At 41.2% G+C, this 17,494-nt stretch overlaps 1 protein-coding gene across 9 annotated transcripts in view; it reads left to right on the plus strand.

The window, feature by feature from the left end:
- Window positions 1-17,494, plus strand: part of NFIC (nuclear factor I C) — a 220,121-nt gene that overhangs the window by 187,000 nt on the left and 15,627 nt on the right. For 3 of the 9 annotated variants that reach the window (XM_073686306.1, XM_073686303.1, XM_073686304.1), the window contains exons 9-11: window positions 212-389; window positions 3,249-3,334; window positions 14,298-14,365. In XM_073686306.1, coding sequence (XP_073542407.1) covers window positions 212-389; window positions 3,249-3,334; window positions 14,298-14,365 — 332 coding nt within the window. The remainder of the gene's footprint in view (window positions 1-211; window positions 390-3,248; window positions 3,335-14,297; window positions 14,366-17,494) is intronic. The other 6 variants (XM_073686305.1, XM_073686307.1, XM_073686308.1 and 3 more) reach the window with 5 other exon arrangements.

A 17,494-nucleotide genomic window follows, 5' to 3' on the forward strand; every position in this document is an offset into this window, starting at 1 on the left:
GTTTTTGTATTCCATGTAATAAATATTTGGGAGAGGTATTTTAGATAAATCTAGCATGTACTAAATATCTTCTATTGTGGGTAGATAGTTTACAATGATGTAATTGCTTGTATCTAAATTATTTCACTGGGTGTATCCCATGCAATAAAATGTACTATGGGGTCAGACTAGAATGTTACCACGTTTCCTCTCCACCCACTTGCTCTCTAAGCTGAATGGGAGTGGCCAGGTGAAGGTTTCGAGTCACTATATCTCCACGCAGATGTTGGCCCCGCCTCCTCCTGGGATGCCTCGCCTCTCATTGTCCTCCGATACCAAATCAACCACGGCATCCGACGGGGGTAACTCCTCACCCACTTCTCCAAGTGAGTACCTGTTGGAACATTCAGGTATTTACAAAGCTATAATATAATAGAACAATAGTCTTGCCATTAGATAACAAAGTGAAGCATGCCCTGAATAACTGCTGATATTTCTAAACCCATGTACTATAGTTCTGACAAAGAATTTAGCTAGGAAAGCGTATATGTCCACATTATTACTGCAATGTAGTTATCTGTGGTTTGTGTCTGCTCTTAATTTATTGCTATTAAGACAAATGATTTCACATGAAAAATCCATAAAGGGAATCTGATACCAGATTTTTGCTACCTTATCTGAGAGCAGCATGATGTAGGGACAGAGACCCTGATTCCAGTGATTTGTCACTTACTGGGCTGCTACAGTGGGGGAAATAAGTATTTGATCCCTTGCTGTTTTTGTAAGTTTGTCCACTGACAAAGACATGAACAGTCTATAATTTTAAGGGTAGGTTAATTTTAACATTGAGAGATAGAATATCCAAAAAAAATCAAGAAAATCTCATTGTATAAATTAGATACATTTTTTTTGCATTTTGCAGTGAGAAATAAGTATTTGATTCCTCTGGCAAACAACACTTAATACTTGGTGGCAAAACCCTCCACAGCAGTCAGACGTTTTTTGTTGTTGATGATGAGGGTTGTGCACATGTCAGGAGGAATTTTGGTCCACTCCTCCTTGCAGATCATCTCTAAATCATTAAGATTTTGAGGCTGTCGCTTAGCAACTCTGGGCTTCAACTCCCTCCATAAGTTTTCTATGGGATTGTGGTCCAGAGACTGGCTAGGCCACTCCATGACCTTAATATGCTTCTTTTTGAGCCACTCCTTTGTTGCCTTGGCTGTATGTTTTGGGTCATTGTCTTGCTAGAAGACCCAGCCATGACTCATCTTCAATGCTCTTACTGAGGGAAGTAGATTGTTGGCCAAAATCTCGCGATACATGTCCCCATCCATCTTCCCTTCAGTACGGTGCAGTCGTCATGTCCCCTTTGCAGAAAAGCACCCCCAAAGTATAATGTTTCCCCCATCATGCTTCACGGTTTGGACGATGTTCTTAGGGTTGTACTCATCCTTCTTCTTCCTCCAAACACAGCGAGTTGAGTTAATGCCAAAGAGCTCAATTTTTGTCTCATCTGACCACAGCACCTTCTCCCAATAACTCACAGAATCATCCAGGTGTTCATTGGCAAACTTCAGATGGGCCTGCACTTGTGCCTTCTTGAGCAGGGGACCTTGCGGGCACTGCAGGATTTTAAACCTTTAAGGCGTAATGTGTTACCAATGGTTTTCTTGGTGACTGTGGTCCCAGCTGCCTTAAGATCATTAACAAGTTCCCCCTGTGTAGTTTTAGGCTGATCTCTCACCTTCCTCATGATCAAGGATACCCCACGAGGTGAGATTTTGCATGGTGCCCCAGATCGATGTCGATTGACAGTCATTTTGTATTTCTTCCATTTTCTTACTATTGCACCAACAGTTGTCTCCTTCTCACCCAGTGTCTTGCTTATGGTTTTGTAGCCCATTCCAGCTTTGTGCAGGTCTATGATCTTGTCCCTGACTAGAAAGCTCTTTGGTCTTGCCCATGTTGTAGAGGTTAGAGTCTGACTGATTAATTGAGTCTGTGGACAGGAGTCTTTTATACAGGTGACTATGTAAGACAGCTGTCTTTAATGCAGGTAACGAGTTGATTAGGAGCGTCTAACTGGTCTGTAGGAGACAGAACTCAACCGGGAAATTAAGGACTGAAAACAACAAAAAAAATAGACTTAATGAGCAGCTGCTTCTGCATTCTTGGCTCATAATGTTAACTGAACTGTTTTTCGTTGATCTTTTTTATTTAACTTTTTGTAGGGGATCAAATACTTATTTCTCACTGCAAAATGCAAAAAAAAAAGGATCTAATTTATACAATGTGATTTTCTTGATTTTTTTGGGGGGATATTCTATCTCTCAATGTTAAAATTAACCTACCCTTAAAATTATAGACTGTTCGTGTCTTTGTCAGTGGGCAAACTTACAAAAACAGCAAGGGATCAAATACTTATTTCCCCCGCTGTACATGCAGTTTTGATAAAATCACTGATTTATGTGCTGCGGATCTACCAGATCTCTTAATGCTGAGCTCTGTGTAACCCCACCCATACCTCTGCTTGGCAACTTTCTGTGTACACTGTGCATAGACAGAAGGCTGCCAATCAGTGTTGGGTGTGTGGCTATACAGAGCTCATGAATATGGAGAACTATCTGGCAGCAGGTTTTATTAGTCCTCTAATGATAATCTCCTGCTGATTAAACTGTGATTTTATCAAAACTACAGCAATCATCCCCTCCCAAATAAACTGATGATTTTTCATCTGTATTGTGATCTGGATGCCATTCATTTTTATACATCAATAGTGAATGAAAGACCAAAAGTTGCAAAAATTAGATGCTACCTGGTTGATCCATTTGGGATCAGGGTTTTTTTTTAGCACCCTTAGACTTGAATAGGCGAGGTTCATCCTAAATATTGAAGATACGAATGCATGCTGTGAATTTTTTCATGCAGGCATTTGAGCCATGTAAAAACTCACTTAAACAGCCCTCTTGAAAAACATTGGTCAGTGTGCCGTCCGTGTGATGTCTGCTTTTTCCACGGACAGACCGAAAATGAAGTTGCATGAACGTAGCTGATAGTACATGCACAAATATAATTTCATTTTCCACACAGTGCTAAAATGTACCGTTTACATGGAGACATGTTGATAAAGGTATTGCAAAGCAATCTAATGCTATAATGATGATTTAGAGTAGGAAAGTCAAGTGATAGGTTCCCATTAACACTGCTTCAATACAGTCTGTTTTTATTTTTTATACAACACATATTAAAAAATGTATTTTTTACAGCATACTCCGCCCCTAGCACGCCACCCGCAAACCGATCCTTTGTAGGACTTGGACCCCGTGACCCTGGGAGCATATATCAGCCACAGGTAAGTTTCAGTAAGGTAAGCTTTTCCATTCATGCCACTGTGTATCATTTTGCACACGTTGGCAGAGACATGTGAATCCAGGGGTACGGGCAGGGACAAGCCATTAGGTACCCTCCTATCTGACTAGCATACAGTATGGTCTTGGTCCTTGGAGACTTTTAAGGTATGTTTTACTCTGAAATGCCACAGGGTTTCCGAGTCAAACATACATAGCTGCGTTAGTACAACTGGTGCCTGATACATGCTGCCCATGGATTGGGCAGAATGTATCAGCAGACTGGTTCCTTTAAACACACACACAAAAAAATATTTGGGTGGTTTTCCTATGTTCTGAGACCCATAACTATTTTATATTTCTGTAAACAGTTGCGGGAAGGCTTATTTTTTCCAGGACAAGTTGTAAATTTCTCACTTTCCATTCTTGGATGCATATGACTTTTTGATCGCTCTTTCTCTTTTTTTTCTGAGGCTGAATGAAGAAAATACAAAAATTTTGGCACTGTTTTTGTCAGTATTTTACTTATAGCATTCGCCATGCAGGATAAATAATGATTTCGTTTTACTGTTGTGTCAATACAGTAATACCCAATTTATATTTTATTTTTACGTTTTAACGAACTTTACACAAGAAAATCACTTTTTTGCAGTGATGACAATGAGGCCTCCTCTACGTCTGGAGAAAAGAAGGTTTAATCATAATCACAGTCGCAGATTCTTTACAGTAACAGCAGTGAGACTATGGAACTCTCTGCCAAATGATGTTATCATGGTTGATTCACTACAAAAGTTCTAGGAGGTCTGGATGCCTTTCTTGAAAAATATAATATTATACATTTATGGGTATTAAATTCTGATCCAGGGGACCAGTCTGATTGCCGTATGTGGAGTCTAAAAGGAATTTTTCCCCTAATATGGAGCTATTAGTGACTGTCTCATGGGGTGTTTGCCTTCCTCTGGATCATTATGTTAGGCTATAGGTTGAACTTGATGGACTTATGTCTACCTTCAACCTAAACAATTATAAACTATGTGTCACTGTCACTATTGACATCGGGATATGAGGGTATGAGGGGTTAATGGGATTGTTCAGAACGCAGATTTTAGTAGTGACAGCACTTATCCTTCTGTATATATCAGTCGGGCTCCTGCAACTGATAGCACCGGCAAAGAAGCAATACTTGACAATCAGCATGGCGGCTATATCAGTCATGGTGCCCAAACAGACGTGCCCATCACACATATATGTTATATAGTATAAGGGGTTAAATTTGCCTTCACCAGCTCATTTGTATGACTAATTTTGAAAGGCATGAGAGTTATAAGAGAAGGTAAAATAATTTACACAGAATCTGAATAGATTACTCACCAAGTTAAAATGTTACGAGTACAACTCGATTGCCTGAAAGAGGGTGCAGCAGGGGTTCTAATTCTAAGCAATATTGAACTGTAAAAACGTGAAAGACGGGACCAGGTATGGAGCATAGGCACCCATAAGTCCCATATTAAAAGGCAATGCTGAGCTCAGTAAGGTCGGTATGTATACTGGCTCTGTCCCGAGGTCTAATCCAAATCTCATCTGGACTAGTGAACTTAATAGTGGCATACAAGTCATTAAACAGCAGCAATTGGACCTGCTGTTATAGGCTTGTGTCAGCTGTATAACACAGCTGGCACCCACTATCTATGGAGTGCCAAGTTCCTGAACCCGCTACATACACCTGCATAAGATGTTCTATTATGTTAAAGTGTTAAAAAGGGTTGTCCACTACTGGAAAACTGGCATTAGGACGTGCACGTCTTCGACAGGGGTCCGCAAGTGTGGAAGGGGCTCAAGCGCTCATGTCATTGCTGCAGCAAATTAACCAATCTGGCGCAGCGGCAGTCAATCAACAGAAATATGTTATTTTGTTTTTTTCTACCAATACTTTTATCTGGTTAATTTTTTTGGAATTCAGAAAACCTATTGCAGATGACCCCTCCCCCTCATCATCTAGGACAGGGGTGAGCAATTTATTTCCTCAAGGGGCAAAATGTTGTGGAGGGCCGAATAAACCACCTGAACTTCATTCTGCTCGTTATTATTATTTCATATTCATTTTTATCACTTAAAGAGAATCTGTCTGCAGTTTTTTGCTATTCAATCTGAGAGCAGCATAATATAGAGCAAGAGAGCCTGATTCCACGGATGTGTCACCTATTAGACTGTGTGCTGTAGTTTCAATTCAATCAGTGTTTTATCAGCAGGAGATTATCACTGCCTGACTAGATCTCATGTCCCAGGCAGTCAGGTTAATCTGTGTAACCCTGAGCCCACCATTGATTATGAGCTTGCTGATAATGCACAGTGTTCCCAGGAAGATGCCAATCAGGGATGTGGTCGGGGTTATACACAGTTTGGCATTATGACCACTGCTGCATCTACAGCAGAGAAAGATACAAAGCAGTCCAGTATGTGATACATCGTTGGAATCAGGCTCTCTCGCCCTATATTATACTGCTCTCAGATTACATAGCAAAACCTGCTGACAGATTCCCTTTAATATTGCGCAGGATAAAGTCTGCTGTCTAGCTACTTATGTTATGATAAGGCTTATTGTAATATAGATTTTCACCAGTAGCAGCTAATTAAAACCATATAATTTACAGCTTTTTGTAAAAAGTAAATTATGCTGCTCCTGTTATTCAGCCTTAAGTAGGCATAATAAGTATAGATGTACCATGATCAACAGCTTCCCTACAAACATAACATGATGACCCCAAAGCCCACCCATCCAAGTTGATGCCCCCACACAATGTTAGCCCCAGTTCCCCCTACACAATATGAAGCCTCACAGCTCCCCACCAAATATAATACACACCAGTACCAGTATGATGGCCCCCACAGCTCCCTACACACAGTATGATGGCCTCCAGAGCCCCCCCACAGGATGATACGCCGACAGCTTCCTGCGCATATTTTGATGCACTCAACAGCTTCCCACACTTAGTATGATGCTCCCACAAACCCACACATACAGTATGATGCCCTCCCCAACTGCTTCCACACACAGCATGATATCCCCATACCTCCCCCCACACACAGTATGATACTCCCACACATACCCTCACACATTATGATGTCTCTACAACTCTCCACACACAGCATGATACCCCCACAAGTCCACCCACACAGTATGATGACATCACAGTTTCCTGCAAGTATTGACTGACAAAAAATAAATAAAACTACTCACCTCCCCATGTTCCCTCAATGCGCTGCTCCTCACTGAGCACTGTGAGCACTGAGGCTACACGCATCAGGCACAATCTAGTAAGGTCATCTTGCCTTCTGCGCTGAGACCCAGACATCCAGGCTGAATGATGCAGATACTGCTGAAATCGAGAAGCCATGCGGGGGCTGCTGTGTGGTGCAATTTGCTACTATTCCAAGCCTTTGGTTGTCCCAGTCCATCACAGGGCCGCACTTTGTCCAGGTCTGATTGAGACAGGTCAGAGTTACTGGTTCCAGCCCATGTCAATATCATCAAATACCCATTATTTGAAGCTGAGCTTGGCCGGACGCCTGTACCTCAGTGCCCCTTATAACAGTGAAAGCAGGAGAAGACAAGTGTACTGTTGCTGTCCAATGCGTTACGCTGGGATCACATCATGTTTGTATTGAGAGTGTACACCAGGAAAGCCTTGACATGCATGCTAAATGTGTCCACAGTATACCACCAGCCAGATGGTCTGACCAGTATACAATAGTTTATCAAGTTAAAAAAAGGTACAGAATCACCAAGTAATATGCTTTTCATTACAACGGTATGCAGTAAAAAAAAATGCATTTGCAAATATACACTGTGTTCAGAATTATTAGGCAAATGAGTATTTTGATCATATGATACTTTTTATACAGTTATATGAAAAAGTTTGGGCCACCCTATTAATCTTAAGCTTAATGTTTTATAAAAATTGGTGTTTTTGCAACAGCTATTTCAGTTTGATATATGTAATAACTGTTGGACACAGTAATGTTTCTGCCTTGAAATGAGGTTTATTGTACTAACAGAAAATGTGCAATCTGCATTCAAACAAAATTTTACAGGTGCATAAGTATGGGCACCTCACCAGAAAAGTGACATTAATATTTAGTAGATCCTCCTTTTGCAAAAATAACAGCCTCTAGTCGCTTCCTGTAGCTTTTAATGAGTTCCTGGATCCTGGATGAAGGTATTTTTGACCATTGCTCTTTACAAAACAATTCCACTTCAGTTAAGTTTGATGGTCGCCGAGCATGGACAGCCCTCTTCAAATGATCCCACAGATGTTCAATGATATTCAGGTCTGGGGACTGGGATGGCCATTCCAGAACATTGTAATTGTTCCTCTGCATGAATGCCTGAGTAGATTTGGAGCGGTGTTTTGAATCATTGAATTGCTGAAAGATCCATCCCCTGCATAACTTCAACTTTGTCACTGATTCTTGAACATTATTGTCAAGAATCTGCTGATACTGAGTGGAATCCATGCGTCCCTCAACTTTAACAAGATTCCCGGTGCCGGCATTGGCCACACAGCCCCAAAGCATGATGGAACCTCCACCAAATTTTACTGTGGGTAGCAAGTGTTTTTCTTGGAATGCTGTGTTTTTTGCCGCCATGCATAATGCCTTTTTGTATGACCAAACAACTCAATCTTGGTTTCATCAGTCCACAGGACCTTCTTCCAAAAAGAAATTGGCTTCTCCAAATGTGCTTTTGCATACCTCAGCCGACTCTGTTTGTGGCGTGCTTGCAGAAACTGCTTCTTTCGCATCACTCTCCCATACAGCTTCTCCTTGTGCAAAGTGCGTTGTATAGTTGACCGATGCACAGTGACACCATCTGCAGCAAGTTGATGCTGCAGCTCTCTGGAGGTGGTCTGAGGATTGTCCTTGACTGATCTCACCATTCTTCTTCTCTGCCTTTCTGATGTTTTTCTTGGCCTGCCACTTCTGGCCTTAACAAGAACTGCCCCTGTGTTCTTCCATTTCCTTACTATATTCCTCACAGTGGAAACTGACAGGTTAAATCTCTGAGACAGCTTTTTGTATCCTTCCCCTGAACAACTATGTTGAATAATCTTTGTTTTCAGATCATTTGACAGTTGTTTTGAGGAGCCCATGATGCCACTCTTCAGAGGAGATTCAAACAGAACAACTTGCAAGTGGCCACTTTAAGTAGCTTTTCTCATGATTGCATACACCTGGTTTTGAAGTTCAAAGCTCAATGAGGTTACAAAACCAAAAAAAGTGCTTTAGTAAGTCAGTAAAAAGTAGGTAGGAGTATTTAAAACAAGAAAATGATAAGGGTGCCCATACTTATGCACCTGTCAAATTTTGTTTGAATGCAGATTGCACATTTTCTGTTAGTACAATAAACCTCATTTCAAGGCAGAAACATTACTGTGTCCAACAGTTATTACATATATCAAACTGAAATAGCTGTTGCAAAAACACCAATTTTTATAAAACATTTAGCTTAAGATTAATAGGGGTGCCCAAACTTTTTCGTATAACTGTACATGTTGTCCTACTCCAAGCTGCATAGGCTTGAGAGCCAACTACCAATTAAGTAAATCTGGTGATGTGCATCTCTGTAATGAGGAGGGGTGTTGACTAATGACATCAACACCCTATATAAGGTGTGCTTAATTATTAGGCAACTTCCTTTCCTTTGGCAAAATGGGTCAGAAGAGAGATTTGACGGGCTCTGAAAAGTCCAAAATTGTGAGATGTCTTGCAGCAGTCTTGAAATTTCCAAACTTTTGAAGTGTGATCACCGAACAATCAGGCATTTCATGGCAAATAGCCAACAGGGTCGCAAGAAGCGTGTTGGCCAAAAAAGGCGCAAAATAACTGCCCATGAATTGAGGAAAATCAAGCGTGAAGCTGCCAAGATGCCATTCGCCACCAGTTTTGCCATATTTCAGAGCTGCAACGTTACTGAAGTATCAAAAAGCTCAAGGTGTGCGATACTCAGGGACATGGCCAATGTAAGGAAGGCTGAAAAACGACCACCTTTGAACAAGAAACATAAGATAAAACGTCAAGAATGGGCCAAGAAATATCTTAAGACTGATTTTTCAAAGGTTTTATGGACTGATAAAATGAGAGTGACTCTTGATGGGCCAGATGGATGGGCCAGAGCCTGGATCAATAAAGTGCAGAGAGCTCCACTCCGACTCAGACGCCAGCAAGGTGGAGGTGGGGTACTGGTATGGGCTGGTATCATCAAAGATGAACTTGTGGAACCTTTTCGGGTTGAGGATGGAGTGAAGCTCAACTCCCAGACCTACTGCCAGTTTCTGGAAGACCACTGGAAGAAGTCGGTATCGTTCAAGAAAAACATGATTTTCATGCAGGACAATGCTCCATAACATGCATCCAACTACTCCACAGCGTGGCTGGCCAGTGAAGGTCTAAAAGAAGAAAAAATAATGACATGGCCCCCTTGTTCACCTGATTTGAACCCCATAGAGAACCTGTGGTCCATCATAAAATGTGAGATCTACAGGGAGGGAAAACAGTACACCTCTCAGAACAGTGTCTGGGAGGCTGTGATGGCTGCTGCACGCAATGTTGATCGAAAACAGATCAAGCAACTGACAGAATCTATGGATGGAAGGCTGTTGAGTGTTATCATAAAGAAAGGTGGCTATATTGATCACTAATTTTTTTTGTTTTTGTTTTTGCATGTCAGAAATGTTTATCTCTAAATTTTGTGCACTGATATTGGTTTACCTGGTGAAAATAAACACGTGAGATGGGATTATATTTGGTTTTTATTAAGTTGCCTAATAATTCTGCACGGTAATAGTTACCTGCACAAACAGATATCCTCCTAAGATAGCCAAATCTAAAAAAAAAACCACTCCAACTTCCAAAAATATTAAGCTTGGATATTTATGAGTCTTTTGGGTTGATTGAGAACATAGTTGTTGATCAATAATAAAAATAATCCTCTAAAATACAACTTGCCTAATAATTCTGAACACAGTATATACGTGTTTTCACAAATGTACCATATGGGTGACAATTAGATCCATTCGTTAGACGCATAGATCTTGCCATATACAGTAAGTAATGTGTCATAAACTTGAAGTGACCAAAGCCATAAGCACTTAAAGAAGTGGTTAGTTCAGTGAGTTGCATTTTCGAATGACACAATTTTTATATATTTATTATGCATCGTAAAATATTTATTTTTTTACAGAACAGGGTGAATAATCACAACTATTCTACCATTGTCATTTGGGTTTTGTTTTTATCTTAAGCACTGTGTTGTATATTTGAAATCATTTATACTCTGGGTCATTACAATTATGACAAGACCCATTTTGTTGAATTTTTCTACTTTTGCACAATAAAAAAAAACTTTTTTTTTGTGCTAGATAAAATCATCTAAATCTTGTGTCTCATTTTACCCATTCCCAACGTGAGACTTACTAGCATGTCCCTCGTCGGGTGAGTGTGCTTAGGAACTAAACCCCCTTCATACAAGGCAAGTGGCAGCTATGTTATAACCATTTAACCACTTAAATGCCGCTGAACCTGACAACTGATATATGCTGCTTTATCCACAAGCAGCATGTATCAGTCACTGGCTGTATGATTTCAGCCATCTATGTTTGACTCTGAAAAGCTGCAGCGTTTCATAGAAAAACATACTTTACAAGTCGGCCGGGGACTATGCCGCATGGGAGAATAGATGGATAGGCCGATCCCTGGCTGCATCTCCACCCCCGCTCCCCTTGAGTGAAAGTTCTCTCTCTGCATGTATAGGGAGGACTTATTGGTCACTGGCAGCGAGCAGGGAGAAACCGTAGAGGACCGGTCTTTTCGACTAGTCCCCAATGCGGCTTGGTCATCACCGGTTTTAAAGTATGTTTCTCTCTGAAACGCTGCGGCGTTGTACAGATAATCATATTTGTTGCTTTTGGAGTGCAGTATGTGAAATCTCTGCTTGCAGTTCAACTGGGCAGAGATTCGGAGTCTTTTCTGTGGGCAGTCAGAGCTCGGCAGCTGATCTTGCAGTCCTAGTTGATACAAACTGTGATTGGTAGTGTCTGGGAGGGAGGGATGAAAGTGCACGCCCCCAGAAAAGACTCTGAAGAAACGGCCAAATGTTCTGCCAACAGAAATTTCACATACGGGCTTCAAAACCCATGGGGGGATACAACGCAAAAAGGGAAAGAGCAACAAAATCAGTGGTACTCTACCATTTTTACAAGGTATTTTTCTCAATTTTTTGAGCAAGTGACAGTTCTTGTTAAAAAAACCTTCAAATCACAACCCTTTTCCTAAAACCTGAATAGCAAAATCTGTTACTGTGTGGGGGCCTAAAAGAAGACATAATTGTTGTGGGATCTAAAGAGGACATTTATACTATTACTAGCTGGGACATGAATACTGTCTGGGTCACTATCTATCAGAAAGTACCGTTTTCAAGGATAGTAACTTGTGGCACTAAGCACAGTATTTGTACCGCACTATGACAGACACAGGTGATGGAATATAGGAGAAATAACATATGCAGCATTGGGGTCGGAGCAAGACGGGAAGTTACCTAGGCTCGATACAAAAAGGGAGAGTAGCCAATTACAATTAGTGAAGATAAAAATCCTTCCCGTTAATGTGCACAAAAAACTCCACTTTTTGATAGGTTAAATAGTTCTAATGATTTAATTGACTGTGTAGACATGCTAAGACAATTAACATTGTTAGTGGGTGGAGTGTCGCTCATAAAACCTTTGTATTGGGCCCAATAACGTTTTATAGGAAACTTGCCATTTGATTCATGTTGCCCGAAGCACGGGTAGCATGCCTCAGAAACACGGCTGCAAACATAGTTTCAAAAGCTGGCTGGGAACCATTGAGAGTGATGTGACTAGTCCCACCACCCACACTGCTCTAATTGATTGACAGGTCCCTCCCGTGTGTACATTGAGAATGATCTATCAATGAACTGGAGCAGAGCGAGAAAAAAATGGTCTGGATCAGTGCCATACTAGTCACATCTCTTCCTTATAGTCCCCAGTCGGATCTTGAAACTATGTTTTCTCTGTAATTCCAAAGCCAGATTCTAATCCATTCTACCTATGGTCTGGGCAGCATGAATCTAATGAAAGGTTCCCTTTAAAATGGCAGAATAGTAAAGATTTCAATTGTATTATGTATACAATTTTGTATTGTTAGCGATGTAAAATGAACTGATTTGTTGGCATTTTGTCCTGAAAAGTAAATCTTCATCCATATGCCCTATTATAACAAATGGACATCACACACTCATGAGCCCCCTTTGTAAGACAGATCTATGGCATGGAGCTTATGTTCTGGTCGACCCAAGCAGTTCATGTATTACCTGTAAGGCCATTTATCTGATGGCTGTCATATATTACTACATTTTCCCTGAAATCCACTCAAAAGTCTGCTGTTTGCCAGAATTGCTGTGAGCTAGACCCAATTAATCACCATGGAGGTGCAAAACGTAAAGGAGATGTCTCTTAAAGCTTATTAAATTGCAGTTTCATTTGCAAAGACAGGTCGGATGGGGGTCCATATGTATATGTAATATTGATGCCAAGGGGATTTTCTATATTGTAAGCTTATAGCACCATCTACAGGGTACTGTTATGTATTGCAAGACAATAAAAATCAAGTGTAGTATTTTTTGAAACCCTAAGAGTATGATTAAAGTGGTTCTTTGGGAATAGAACAAGTATATAAAGGAAGAAAATATCATTATGAGCAAACTTCTAAATGCGGTACCTTTAATTAACAAATAATACTTAATTTGGCTTGGCAGGTAAATACTATAAAATAATAAAATGACAGCCATCATGTTACACTGGCACAAACCTGTCCTAGCTTGTTAATAGGGCATGAAGCTGTGAGTATGTGCATTAGGAAGCTCCGACCCTTACCTTCATGGAAGATGTGCTCCCAGTGGATATTCTGATCTAATGCTGGAGATACCAGGGGTGCTGAGGCTAAGAAAAGGATGCTCACCGTCCTTCTGGTTGTTGAGTGACTGCTGTGACCTCCAGGCAGCCTTACAGTGTAGCAGAGATATACAGATCACAGCAGCTGAGCTATCTGCTGCACATACTTAAAGACACCTCTCACGTCACCATTCTAGGGTTGCTTTCTGACAGTGTAACTAAACAGCAGCTATTTTAATGTACTATTGTGATTACCTCCCCAGACAAAACGGGTGCCATGTAGTAACTAAAGGTATTTAGGAATTTATTTTTGTTAACATTTTCTACCTATAGTTCTTCTATTTCTGGAGAACCCCTTGAAGAGCAAGTATCTCTACTTGTGAGCGTTTGCAGAATGAACGCAGGTTTCTGAAGAATATTTTGACATGTATATAAAAATTAAAGAGGATTTCCGGGACTATTTTATTTTTTTTACTATGTGCCTAAGAGCTGACATGCAAGTAGTTGCTAACTACCTGCCTGTTCTACCCGGTGCCAGCTCAGAGCAGTCATTAATAGCTCCTGCCAGCGATTCTGCTTTTTCACGTCAACAGAACAGCTCTTCCTCTTCCAGGCTGCTCTGTCGACGGGGCGTGACTGCTGGCGTCATGTTGATTGACATACAGCTTTCTGAAGTTAGGCAGCGGGGAGCCGGCTATCAATCTGTAGGATATCAGCAGTCGTGTCCTGTCAACAGAGCAGAGCAGGAGAGAAACAGCTGCTCTGTCTGCGTGTCGTCAGCAGAAGCTGCAGAATCACAAGCAGGAATGGTCTGTGACCACTCTGTGCTAGCAGAGATCGGCAGTGGGCAGAACAGGCAGATAGTTAATAACTACCTGCCTGTTAGCTGCTAGGCCCTTATGAAAAAAAAATAAAATGCCCCCTTTAAATTGGTCCCATTTTCTGTAACAAGTGCAACTGCACATAGTCACCTCTCCATTGATGTTACATTGAATTACAGGCACCAGAGACATGGGTTGAGATTGAGCACAGGGGAAGGCGAAACACACCTGAGTGGCTCCTGACCAGGTAACCAAGTTTATAACTACGATGGCGCGCCCTAATCCTGGGTATAGGGGAACCTCTGCAGATAACCATGCTGTTATTGAAAATGAAAATAAATATGTACACAAAGTCCAACACCAATATTACCGCCATACAGTGACCGTATAGTGGTAGATAAAAAGCTGAAAGCTCTTGTTAAAATAATCTGCTTTATTCAAAATCCATTAAAATATTGCCATGGCGGGACAGTAAAATGAAATGTTGATGTGTTCCAACCCTCAATGTCTTAATTGCATTTTACAGATCCTGCCTTGAAGATATTAAAGCGAAATATTTTTACCTGGGCTTTCAGCTATTTTTCTTATTTGGATTATGCTGTTTGCCTCAGCCAACAGGCTTGCTGAAGCTCCGGAGTCATATGCAGTGGTAGAGAGATGATATTGGTGAGGTTGTATAGTGGTAGATACCAGCGCTACAGAACAGAGAAGTACAATTATAGATAAGTACAATCTGGCCCAGACAACATGATAACTTCTCTAACCACTGCTCATCTGGAAAGTTTGCTTCAAAGTAACATTTCTCTTCTTACTTTTCTAGCACCATTTATTCCCAACCTGCACACACTCCCTCTGCATCCTGCAGATATCCCATTGCTGAGTCTGCTGCTGCCGTATTTATCCTATTACTGGACCAGCTCTGTGGATGGCTGCAGTACTTTTCTCTGTGCCCCACATAATAATAATGCCCACTACTGTGCTCTGTACATAGTAATACAGCGCCTGAGCCCCCCACGCATGGAGTAATAACGCCCCATGGGCCTCCCCCCACATATATTAATAATGGTCATTTAGTCCCCTTGCATATAGTAATAATATTTTATGTGAAACTCACCCCCTACATACAGTAATACTGGCCCCTGAGTCCCCCCACTTATACTAATAATGCACCTTGTGTCTCTTCACATACAGGAATAATGTTTCCTGTCTACCCACATACAGTAAATAATGTCCCCTGAGTCCTCCCCACATACAGTAATAATGCCCCCTGAGTCCTCCCCACATACAGTAATAATGCCCCCTGAGTCCTCCCATATATACTAATAATAACCCTGAGTTCCCCCACATACGGTAATAAAGCCCCAAGTACCCCTACATACAGTGATAATGGCCCCTAAGTCCTCACCTCCCCATACATTAACCATGGCCCTTTAGAACCCTCACATATGTAGTGGGTGAAATAAGTATTTAACACGTCATCATTTTTCCAAGTAAATGTATTTTTAAAGGTGCTAGTAACATGAAATTCTCACCAGATTTTGCTAACAACATGTGTAATAATGAGAATTGACACAGGGAAAAAGTATTGAACACACTTACTGAAATTAATTTAATACTTCATACAAAAACCTTTCTGGGGATGACAACTTCAAGACGCCTCCTGTATGGAGAAACTAGTCGCATGCATTGCTCAGGTGTGATTTTGGCCCATTCTTCCACACAAACACTCTTCACATCCTGAAGGTTCCGTGGGCTCCTTCTGTGAACTCTGAGCTTAATTTATGGCTATCTATGGTTTGATTTCTTTGCCTGTGTGGTTTGGATGGGTTATTACCGACATCTGGTGAGAATTTCATGTCAATAGCTCCTTTATAAATATCTTTATTTAGCAAATTGGTGACGTTTTCAATACTTATTTCACCCATTGTGCTAACAATGCCCCCCAAGTCCCCCTACATACAGTAATAATAGCTTCTGATTATCCTCTTCATATGCTAATTGTGATCCCTGAGTTCTCCCACAAAGAAAAGTAATTGTGCGCCTGAAAATAAAAATATAAATACATGCATATATATATTTACATAACCCCAAGTCCTGGCGAGTTTATTGGCACAGTCGGTGTCCTTGCACAGGTAGAGTACATGGTACATGTGCGTGCCCTAGTCGTTCTTTACTCCACAGGCCTAGAGCGCCCTCACAGAACAGAGAGTGGTAGGGCAGGGAGACCATGGCTCTCTGCTGTACTGCAAAGTTTAACTGTACTGGCATGATATATTATAGGGAGTCTGTTCCAAAACTCACATTTTGTTATACTTAAAAAACATCTTATTATATTTGTTAATGAAGGTCCTTTGTTAATTTGTTATATTTGTTAATGAGGGTCCTTTGTTATTGATGGTCCTTGATGTACCCTTGCACAGTGCATCATTCCATCTCCTCAATTACAATCCAGTGCACACCGCCCCCTTATGCCGATTAACAACGTTCACTTTACAGCGATACCTGAATTGAATCCCAGCCATGCATGCACTGACACTGCAGGAGCCGAGTGTACACAGTGTCAGTGTGGGCGCACTCCGCACTCAGGGTCACATAGAAGTGGGTGGCCTTTGCAGACAGGAGAGGGAGGTGAAACACAAGCTGGCTGGGACACTGCAGGGACCGAGCTTGTGCACACTCATTGTCAGTGTTTCAGTGCCTTTCCTCTGAAGAATGTGCACCCCCTAGTACCATGTAATCCTAGGTTCTGCAAGCGGCCGCTACAGACAGGAGGGATGGGCGAGAGGACACCCACACACACACTGACATTGTGTGTGCTCTTGGCTCCTGCAGTGTCAGTGCGTAGAGGGCTGAGGATTCTATTCTGGTAGTGATCCAAAATGAGTGGTGCTGTCAATCAGCATAAGAGGAGGTTCGGAAAATTGTAACTAAAGGTGAGGAACAGTGCACTGAGCCCTTGAGCACGACATCGGTGCCCCGAGGACCCCTCATTTACATATGCAATAAAACGGTTTTCATATAAAACGAAGTTAGTGAATTCTGTACTGCAGCTATCATATTTATATGTATAAGTGGTTTAATTTGAGTTTTGGGGGTGACAGATTTCTTATAATAGTGGTAGTCACTACTGACAGGCACCAAACATTGTTATCACTACTAACAAGTAAGCCTGAGGTTTTAGGGGAACCTGACACACTGAACATGCTGTCCTGATATTGGGCAGCATATTATAGAGCAGGAATAACTGAGCAGATTAGTTTATAGATTTGGGAAAACATTTTGCAACTTGTAATGTATTCTTTAAAATTGTTGCTAATCTTAGGCAAAGGACTACACTGAGATATCAAGGGGTTTTCTGGGATTTTATGAAATTTGC

This window comes from Phyllobates terribilis, unplaced genomic scaffold (genome assembly GCF_046119375.1).
Source record: "Phyllobates terribilis strain yellow unplaced genomic scaffold, ASM4611937v1 Scaffold_1__5_contigs__length_1240528914, whole genome shotgun sequence".
In the NCBI taxonomy this organism is placed as follows: Eukaryota; Metazoa; Chordata; class Amphibia; order Anura; family Dendrobatidae; genus Phyllobates; species Phyllobates terribilis.